Source organism: Stylophora pistillata, chromosome 4 (genome assembly GCF_964205215.1).
Source record: "Stylophora pistillata chromosome 4, jaStyPist1.2, whole genome shotgun sequence".
NCBI lineage: Eukaryota > Metazoa > Cnidaria > Anthozoa > Scleractinia > Pocilloporidae > Stylophora > Stylophora pistillata.
Window position 1 is genome coordinate 10863969 of NC_142522.1, and position 10672 is coordinate 10874640.

The 10672-nt window shown below is 36.4% G+C and overlaps 1 protein-coding gene and 2 long non-coding RNA genes across 16 annotated transcripts in view; 1 reads left to right on the plus strand and 2 right to left on the minus strand.

Annotated features, from left to right (window-relative positions):
• The window catches only part of LOC111333050 (uncharacterized), a 30923-nt gene extending 29641 nt beyond the window's left edge, over positions 1 to 1282 (plus strand). For all 12 annotated transcript variants that reach the window (XR_016000304.1, XR_016000307.1, XR_016000306.1 and 9 more), the window contains one exon: positions 413 to 1282. This is a non-coding gene — a long non-coding RNA (uncharacterized LOC111333050). The remainder of the gene's footprint in view (positions 1 to 412) is intronic.
• On the minus strand, positions 331 to 7919 carry LOC111333051 (uncharacterized). 3 transcript variants are annotated; one of them, XR_016000314.1, is made up of 5 exons: positions 7694 to 7919; positions 4351 to 4579; positions 2561 to 3112; positions 2019 to 2100; positions 331 to 1550 (listed from the first exon to the last, which is right to left on the minus strand). It is a non-coding gene; the product is annotated as an uncharacterized LOC111333051 (long non-coding RNA). The 3 variants fall into 3 exon arrangements; XR_016000315.1 differs by having other exon boundaries at positions 4351 to 4591; XR_002695107.2 differs by lacking the exon at positions 4351 to 4579 and having other exon boundaries at positions 7694 to 7918.
• Positions 7920 to 8625: 706 nt separating this feature from the next.
• LOC111333048 (uncharacterized) lies at positions 8626 to 10119 on the minus strand. Its single transcript, XM_022938572.2, has one exon. The coding sequence runs from the start codon at positions 9800 to 9802 to the stop codon at positions 8903 to 8905; it is 900 nt and encodes a 299-aa protein (XP_022794307.2). The 5' UTR covers positions 9803 to 10119; the 3' UTR covers positions 8626 to 8902.
• Positions 10120 to 10672: the final 553 nt, after the last annotated feature.

The window sequence follows — 10672 nt, forward strand, 5'->3', positions numbered from 1 at the left end:
TTTCGAGCGTTAGCCCTTCGTCGGAGCGAAAGACGAAGGGCTAAAGCTCGAAACGTCAGCTTTTATAATCGTAACGGTGGCCAATTTACCATTTCAACTTTGTCGATATATTCAAATTACTTCCAAACAAGTCTGTAATTCGTGAGAATTAACCGTTTGGTCATTTGCACCAGTAAGTATTTTCAGATTCTTTGAGTGCTAAATTGTTTTCATTGAATCAGAAATATGAAATTCTCGCTTGCATTTGCGTCCTCATTCTGAATTGCTATACTCACCTTTTGAAATATTAACTGTGCCGTTAATTAATCTTAAACAGTACACTTGGACTGGTTGGGCAGGACAGATGTTTTATTGATTTATTGCCATTTACAGATGACTGGAAAAAATTATTTATGGTATTTGTGTTGTACAGTTTCCTTCAGATCGTAAAAGGAGGACAAGAAAATGGAAGGTCCAAGTTTCAGACTTCAGTTTGACCAAAATTTTTCATCGCATGAACTCCTCCTTCAACATCATATGACCATCATCGTTGCATATGTGGAAAAGCAACAGGATGCGTAGAGGGTCTTAACAGGGTTTAACCGTCAGCTGTCAGAGGGCTTAAAATGTAACTGTCAGCCGTCAGAGGGCTTAAAATGTAACTGTCAGCCGTCAGAGGGCTTAAAATGTAACTGTCAGGCGTTAGAGAATGACAAATCCGAAAATAGCTGAATATTTCTTGTAATACGCATGTGTATTAGGACAGACATTTGCTCTACAAGAAAAGCATGCGTTTTCAAAAGAATAATGTTTGTACCACAAAGTAGACAACTTATTAAAACACTTAAACGATGCCTTTGAAGAGTGGGCATGGTGGGGGAGGATGGTCGGACGAAAAAGAAAAGACTAGAATTTTAATATTACTGTACTAAAAGATATCACTGACTAGAATTATTGTAATATTACTGTACTAAAAGATATCACTGACTAGAATTATTGTAATATTACTGCACTATAAGATTGTAAGAGGAATATTGTAAAATTACTATTGTTATAGACATGTACATTAAAGGATTGTATTGTAATACTGTACTGTAATATCAGATAATAACTTACTAGAATTATTGTAATCTTACTGTACTATAAGATATAACAGACTAGAGTTATTGTAATATTACTGTACTATAAGATATAACAGACTAGAGTTATTGTAATATTACTGTACTATGAGATTGTAAGAGGAATATTGTAAAATTACTATTGTTATAGACATGTATATTAAAGGTTGTATTGTAATACTGTACTGTAATATCATCAATTGACTGTTTTAAAAGATATATAAAAGATATACTAATTTAATTGACGGGTGTGGGAAGGGAACCGCTTTTGGTTAATTTTCCAAAGTAGATAGATATCTGTTCTAAACTTTTTAATGGAGGCGGCTTTGTTGGGAAATGGTGAACGAATGAAACCCCAATTTTTTCATTTTATTCTCTGAATTGGGGGTCGATCCAATTTAGCTTCTTTCGATTATTAATATTAGTCATCCAGCTTTGAGTGGTCCAAGAAACCTGCGAAACAAGGAAATAAAAATTAAGACCAAGAATTCGAGTAATTAAAAACGTTATCCGCCTTCATACTTTATCAGACTTGGAAAACAAACGGAAACAAATTTTTCCTTCCTTCCTTGGCTGACATTCTTCCTCACTCCCTTACTTGAGATGGCCATCTCTCGTGATATCTAAAAGCTATGATAAAGAGACCTTCAGAGGAGCCATACAACTTGACAAAAACTAGGTGAAAGGTCAAAAAGATTTCAAAATAACCTGTTTCTTTCTATCACATTCCTCATCAAAATTGAATGTAATAATTTGGATATATCAACAAAGTTGAAGTGGTAAATTGAATGTAAATGTGCAGACCAACTTTACTGCTCAGAAATACCCCAGTAACGTTTCATTCAAATTTGTGAGTCTTGTACATCGCATAATGAAGTAGACAGCTCGAAAATTTCAGACGAAATAAGGATAAGAACTTACTCCAGTTAGCTCCCGATATCCATTTGAGAACTTGCCAGCAAACTGTCACCAAAGCTATCTCACCTCTCGACTTCGTCTTTACCTTGAAGAAAAGGAGTATGCAAAAAAAATAAGACGAAATGCAATTTTTGATTTCCTCAACAATAACAGGTGGGTTGGCCAATTAACAAAAGGCAACACATGCTTTCCAGTGTCTTCCCAGTGTTTGATCGTTTGGCGCAGTGGTTTATGACGCGATTAGAAATCTAAGCTTCAACTCAAAACTCAAATGCAACCTGAGAAATTTTCTTATACATTTTTTCCCGGAAAAATCAAACCGCACTCGAAATTTATCTTATTGGAAAGGACAAACTCTTTTGGTCAGAGAAGAACGATTTACAACAATTGTTCTTTATGCCTTGACGTAATTCATTTCCGACAAAAAGGGTCAAATTGGCTAGACCTTTACAAAAGAGGAGCAGCGCCCTTGAAAAGAAAGATAATTTTTACAGGTGTACGTTATAACAAATAAAACGCGTCGCGATAAAAACCAGTGACAATACCTTTTTCGCTTTCACAGGTCTCTTTAACACTTGACGACGACGAAGAAATTCTAAATTTGAATTAACTAGTTCTTTGTCCTATGAGTCAGAGGCATTGAGGTGATTCTTGAAAGTACCCCCAAAACGTTACGTTGGTATATTTTCGGATCTTTTTTTAGCATCCCAGATCAAGACTGAGGAAGAGACTTAGCGGGTGAAGCTGACTCCATTACTGGGTCAGTTATTAGTCACCCATCTCTTGTACACAGTTCAAGATCCCTTCAGCGCAACAAGACAGTCCAGATTCCAAAACAGCTTTCACACACTTCTCTTTTGTTTTTTGGTGGACCAAGTCTTAGCATCTCAGATGATAAGAGCAAGAGGCTCTGTGAGTGAAGCTGACTCCATCACTGCATCAGCTATTAGACATCCACCTTTTGTAAACAGTTCAAGATCCAAAACAGTTGAGTTTTGTAAAAAGCTTTGTCTTTTCTTTTCCTTTTTGAGGGACTCTGAATTATTTCAAGTTGTAACTGCAAGTTCAAACAACCAACCAAAAGACAGGGGGGTCACCTAAGTAAAAAACAATGAGAAATGGTTAATAAGTATTCATAATGCATTATTAATTTTAAGTTGACAGTTCCTCAATACAAATGGGCTTCTGGTCTTAAAGGGGAGGGGGAAGTGGAAAATAAAGGAAATCAATTCATCAACATGATATTGTAGAATAGCAAGATCTGAAACAGAGTTATCTGGTTGCAACCCTCTAAATTGTAACCAACATAAATGCCATGATAATGTTTAAATAACAGACAACTTCAATAGAAAAAAACTAATCACCTTTGGTCATAAAAGACAAGAAAAATTGAATAAAAAAGGACAAAAATTTTAAAACAGTGTCCTTTTTCTGGTCTAATAATTGCAAAAAAAAAAATAATTATGCCAAAAACTCCACCCTAAAACATCATCTATTCAAAGTGTTTTGGAATCAAAATAAATGTTTTCCAGGCATGTGCCAAGTGTCAATTGAAACTTCTTTTTCAATGACCATATGGGAATATTGGTCAGCCAAACATTGTGTTGGTCAGATTTTTTCTCTGAAGCCAAAGTGGGATTGTGGATATATTAATTTACTCCTAATCAAAAAATAATTGCTAGAAGTGTAAATGTAGACATGAAGAAATGACTAAGTAACAGCTTAAACTTGACTGTAGGGTGGGCTCACAATGGCACTGTGACAGGAGTTTTGAGCCAGTTGTTGTTGTTGTTGTTTTTTTTTTTTCATATTTTCCTTTGGGTAATAAATAGATAACTAAGGCCCACACACAAGCCATGACATGGTTGCCACAGTCATAAGATTTTTAAGTCCCAAACTCCTGTTACAGTAATTAAATTGGTTGAAAAGAAATGCTCTATAAGAGTACAGTACAGTGCTTGGAGCTGAGCTAAAGCTGTCATGCCATCTGCCAATTTGTAATGCCTAGCTTACTTGAAAGTGAAATTTTGGAACAAGTGAGCCAGCAAGTAGCAACAGAAGAACCAAACAAAGGTTTGAGAACATGCCAAGCACCATAATTTGCAGTCTTAATGATGTGTGCCTAGACAAAAATCCTCATAGAGAAAACAAAATGGACAGTCTGAGTTTTGAAGATTTTCATGCTCAGTTAGATTATAAACTTACCTATGGTATAAAATTCACCTTACAAAAATAATAGTATATCTAGTTTCGTGTTAAAAATCAATACACAACAAAACAGGAGTGAAGAAACTTGAAAATATATCCAAAATGGCACGACTTTTGAAATTCATACCAATCATGACAATGTCATAGCCTGATGTGAGGTCCATTGCAGCTTGCTCGTTGTGGAAATGTCCAGTCATCACAGTGAAGCGAGCCTCCGAAATTTGCATTGGCCACCCTTCTATTGAACTGAGCTAAGACCTTGCTCTGATATCCTTTCCAATACCTTGAGTGGAAGGCCACATCAGTCACTTCAGCCAAGTTTTGCAGCACTGTCATCCAGAGAGATTTTCTTATTCCTATGAATTCAGCTGTCATTAATCATAAAACACAAGCCTTGAGCAGTTTTTTTTTTCTAACTGTCATGTGAAAAAAACTTGTGTGTTTTTAACAGCTGCAATTCAGCCACATTTTGCTGAACATTTCACTTTCAGATTCTGTATTAAGACTAAAAAAACTTCAGGCAAAAGTGATTAATTTGACCTGCCGACCTATTTCAGTTTGTGAACTTTGATCATTTAGCAACTTTGATCATTTGACATTTTTGACGGCTTTAGTCTTGTTCAACCAATCAAGTTGCTTGAACCATTTTAAAAAGGATCCTGATTGGCTTATTGTGGCCTGCTTTAAGAGAGTAGAGAGCATGCTCAGGCTGACGACACTGTGGTTCACTTTGGAAATGTTAATGTTAAAGTTTTTGTAGGCGCCTTTGAACAGTAGGATACTGGCAGGGTATAAATATTTTATTATTATTATTATTATTGTTATTATTATTAAATAAAGTTAAGTTTTGTTTTGAAAATTGAAATGATGAATTGAAAGCTGTGTACTAAATACAGTCAAACCTGTATAAGTAGTCACCTATTGGGAATAGCAGGGTGACCCCTTACAAAAGTTTGAGTACTAAATACAGGTTCCACAGAATAGGGTATTATATAGAAAATGCTAAAAAAGTGCCATTTTGTGCCATAATTGACCTCTTAATGTACAAAGACTTGCTTGGGAAAATTTCTACCATTGATTTTTACTTGAAATTTTACTTGAAATATTTTTCTTAGTTGTATTTGAGTGGTTCCATTTTAAGTGACCATTCAATACAAGTGGAAGACAATACAAACAAGCCATTGGGACTAACATTCAAAGATGAGCACATCCACTAAATTGAGGTGAGAATGACAGTAATTAGTGGGTGACAAATTCTGTACTTTGACAACTGCCCGCTTAATACAGGATGACTGCTTAATGTAGTGCCACTTACTACAAGTTCAGTTGAAACTGACTTTCTCTTTTTCACACAATTATATTCACAATCTATCATCATGCAATGCAGTAAGTCATCATTGTGCTACACACATTTTTAATCAGCCAAATATTTCTCTGGTGTACCTGTAGTTTTACATTACAATGCACAAGTTCCTGGATTTACGATCCCATCAGAAAATTTTTTTTATTGCCTCCATGCTTCAAGTCACAAGAACCAACAGGTAAATATTATAGGAAAATTTATCACCTGAGGAGGGAATTCTGCGTGAAACTGCATGCCAAAAATAATGAATCAAAATAATGAATCACATGTATCAAATAGGCCTTTTGCAGCTAGAGATCGTGTGCTTAGATACCACATAGCAACGCCATACTGGAGAGCAAGCACTCCATGCAGTGATCTCAGACAGTATAGAGGTCACAGAGGTCTGCATTCAAACAAAGAATACAGCGGATAACAGGTCAAAAGGTATCCCAATTCGAGAAATCCAGTAAGAAGTAATCAACAGCTTCCCCGGAGTGTATCAGCAACAAAATCACACCAAAATTCATTTTTCGCTGATAAACTCCAAGGAAGCTGTTGATTAAAACTTACAAGATTTCTTGAATTGGGATACCCTTTAACTTGTTATCCACTGTATTCTTTTTTTGAATGCAGACCTCTGTGATCTCTATTTTGTCTGAGATCACTGGAGTGCTTGCTCTCCAGTATGACGTTGCTATTCGGTATCTAAGCACGTGATCTCTAACTGCAAAAGGCCTATTGCAAAGCAATAAGTACGAAATCAGTTTTCTAGTGTGATTTAACAAGGAATTCATGAGTCAGGTAGTGGATTTTCCTTGAATTGCATAGTTGAATTAAAAAAAAAGAAAAAGAAATCAGCAATAGTGTTGTTTGTTTTTATCCTGAGCACGAAAAAAGAGATGCGGCACAATATCACTTAGCTTTGTTTTCAACTCACAAGTTCATGCTAAATACCTGGCTTTCTTAACCATTCAGAATGTGAAATCTTATCCAATTACACAATTCTATCTGGTAGTTTAAAAATTAATGAAAATCTTGGGTAAATATCAGTGATAAAATCCATAAGCTGTAACAACATGGTTAAAAAATTTATAATTTAATGTATGGTTCACAAATTCATGACCGGCTATGTCGAAAAAGGCACTTTTAGAGCCACAATACAGAAGAAATTTAACCATTTCGACACAAAATCTTGCTTTTTGAAATGTTAAGTTTAACCAGCTAAATTTGATTTGGTAAGAACAGGCTTTCATAGAAAGTTAAATTAATTTCAGAATGTGTGATATGGATTGTGCCTCTCAATTGAGTGCTTATATACATGCCATTGTAGGTAAAAGCAGAAAAATCAAAGGAGTTAGTTTTTTCAAGAAATATTTGCAGGGGAAAGCCACTACTCTCTTATGTTTATAATGTGCTTCCCCCTTTTATAAAGCAGTTTTAGGTGGGTATGTTTATAAAACACATAACTATTTCATTTGACCAAACAATTGCATGAACTCTGCTCATCAAAATAATTATTTCACTGACAAAATGAACAGTTCTGTATTGTTTTTCTTTTTTTTTTTTTTTTTTAAAATAAGTTTTCAAAAGGTAAAAACTAGACTCAGTGCATCAACATAGTTTTATGGTCTAAAAAACTATATAGTCAACTGACCCTAAGGAACTATCAAAAACGTTCTCTCTTGCTCAAGGAAAGTTTGTGTGCCTTCATTTGTCAAGTCTGCCCGCTACGAACACAGCTCCTCTCGTGTTTTCAATTCTTAACCCCCAAGAGTAACTAGCATCTAATTCCTCCTTCCAACAACACCCCTGAATCACACATTGAGGTTACAAGAAAAAAGGAAATGATCACTTTAGAAGGTCTTGAATGTCAAACAGATTCTTGTTAACTGTACCGTGAGAAATGTTCATGTATAGAGAAGAGTATGGAGAATATATATGTGTGTCAATGTTAGGATGTACAGGGCCATATAAAATCGCAAACGCTCGGACAACATCACCCTATTTCACCCAGGCTACAAGCTTACTCAGAAGCACAGAATATAACTTGAGATAGAAATAAATTGGATGGAAAAACCATTTTTCCATGCAGTTATCGAGTTAAAGTCTCATTAAGCTCTCTTACCTTCATCAACACACTTGATCTCCATTTGATGTTCCGCAACCAGTGTTGCTATTTCCCCCCCACCCCCCAGAAAACCACAGTACGAGAACAAACATGTTATGAGAGGCAGCTGATATTCGACTGGCTACCTTTTTCCTAGTTTTGTACAAAAAAATAACAAGTTAAATTGACGCCCCGCACGTCTAGCCACGTCGCCATGTTGGCTTTGCCACACTTGAGCCCAGTATTTCTCGGTAAAACGCGTCACGCTACACGAGAAATTGCGCGTCGACACGCAAATAACCACGCCAGTGTCCACAAAACTGTTCCGTCTGCACGTCCTAGTAATGTAACTTGAGATTCCGTTATTTTACGCCTCACGGCGAGAGGAATAAGAGTACTTTGGTGTATGGAATGTTTATGGCAGGACATTGGTTTGATTCACGGACACGAGATTTTGATATTAGTATATTCGCGAGCGAGCGAGTCTGGAAGGGGAAAGGTGCTAGGATTAGCTCGGTATTTCGATTTTGATTTTGTCGCAGTTTGCGGATTTCACCTTTTTAATCATTTGTTTTTGGTCTTTGGCCGAAAAAAAAAATTACAGCTGGTTCTTCGAAATCGGTATACAATAATTTAATAACCGGCAAGTTCCCGCTGGCGATTAAAAAAAGTAACAAAATGTACCTGTTTGTTTTGTCAATGTGACTGCATGTTACACCATTTTACTGTCAATTCAAGCCGCATGTGACTGATTGCTAACCATTTCAACCCGATCTCGGAATTTGAGTTCAGGTTCTCAAAAATTATCCGGGGGATTGTGGATATTCAAGAGGTTCAGGGCCGAAGGATATATTTTTGCCATCGCAAAACTCGTTTAGAGTCGGGTTTCGTGATTCTATAGAAGATTTGGGCTCTTTTTCTTAATTCAAAAGGATATTAGAAGACATAGGGCTGGTATAATAATTCCCATTGTTTTATTTTTGCCTTTTCGCTGTAACAGCAGTGGGTAACACTCGCGCGTGACAGCGATCTCAACTTTTGTGCACTTAGGGCATTAATCAGAGTTATTAACATGTTTCTATTAATACTAACGAATTAACAGAAGGAAGCATCTAAGGAAACAATGACTGCTAGAAACACCTGCTGGTCACTTCAAATCCATTTTCGTCAATCCACGAAGGCTATTTTTAATTCAGGTTACTAACGAAAAAAAGGGACGCTATACCCTTAAATTTTTGTCTGTGGCCAAGGCTTCTGCGCTTGAATAATTTTTCGTTGGAGTTCAAGTCTCAAATTATTTCGCAGTTCATCCTCCTTTCTTTTGTAACTAAGCTCTAATGCATTTTTCTCGCCCTCGAATATTTTAGCGAGTTCATCTTTCTGAATCCTCAAGCAATCCAGACCTTCTTTGAGTCCATCTATGCTTTGGAGCAGGTAAGCTCTTTCATAAGCATACCTCGCTTGACATTCCTCTTCGGTCAGTTTTCTAACAGTCATTTTGTCTTGTTCGAACCTCTCTGTCAACTCGGCTTTTTCTCTTTCAAATGATTTAAACAAAACTTCTTCTTGTTTGCGTAGCACGCTCAAAAATTCTTCACAATGAAGGTTCGTGTTACCATTGCAACTGCCCCTTCCTTGAATTTCGTAAATTCCGTTCCCTCCTAAGTTTGCGCCCAGGCTCTTTAGACAATCACAGTCGCCCAGATGTTGGAGCGCATCTCGATGGACATGTTTGGTAAAGAGATCGAACGATTTCCTTAAATGGCGGAGTTCCTTTAAAAAGAAATCCTTCTCCTCGGTGAGAACCCGTATGAGGTCGTCTTTAGCTTTGATGATCTCAATGTACTCATTCCTCAACTTGTTTTCAAGGTAGTCTTTTTCCTTAATGAATTCTTTCTCCATTTCTTCTCTCGCTGGCTGAAACTCACCCTTCAAAGCCTCCAGCTGTTGATGCAAAATTTCAGTAAACTCAGTTTGACTTGAGGAATCTTCTGTTACGGTCTTTACTGTCTTTGCTTGTACGGCTTTTTCAACACAATCTCCGACTTCGTCGTAATTCTTGGCATCCTTTTCTCCTATGGGGTCATTATCGCCGGATTTACAATCACTGCCTTTCAGATTTTCCATTAGCTGACGGACTTTTTCTGACTCCTCTCCGCTTTAGCTTCTTCAAGGGAGGTAAATATTTAAAAGAAAATCTTGGCAAAAACTACGGTGTGACGAGGAAAGCTTACAACCCGAGACGCTTTCAAGTTTGGCCAACGAGCTTTCGTAACGAAAACTTGATTCTTATCGGAATTCACTTCGACATATTCAATAATGTGCAAGAATCTGTAAACGACAGGTGTTAAAATAATTCTGTTTATAGAGGAAATTCACAGTTCTTCGTTGCCCTTTGTGTGAAATAAAAAATACCTGTATTATTGAAGGGGTAATTTGCGTAAGTGACAAAGTTTCACTTAGCAACCATCGAAAGCGACAGAATCCCCTTATTAAATTTTCATGGAAAGTAGTTTGGAAAGCCTGCTTGCTATAATTTCTATTTTTTTTTTTCAAAACCTTGTTCGGTCATAGTAACAGACTTGGCTTTATTCTTACAAAGGATAATAAAATACTTAATAAGGTATCAACTGCAACTGTATACCAGACCCTACTCCCTCGAACCAATATTCTCAAAGCAAAACGAAACAAAACGAGTATTTGTATAAGAAATGTGGGTTAGTGGCCAATATTAATTATTTTCATCCGAAGCGCCCTGAATAAATTAATAATAATAGCCATTTTGTGGTTTTCGTTTTCAACTGAAGCTCTCTATATATCATCAATACTGCGAAGAAAACACGTAAGTGTTAAATTGATCAACAAACTGGTAACGCGGAGACTCATTCCTGGGTTTTTCCAACACATCGTAGTTCTTAAGCTGACATTTTTGGGAAGGAATTAATAAAAAAGAACTAATCAATAATACACATGGCAGAAAGGCTATTTATATTACCA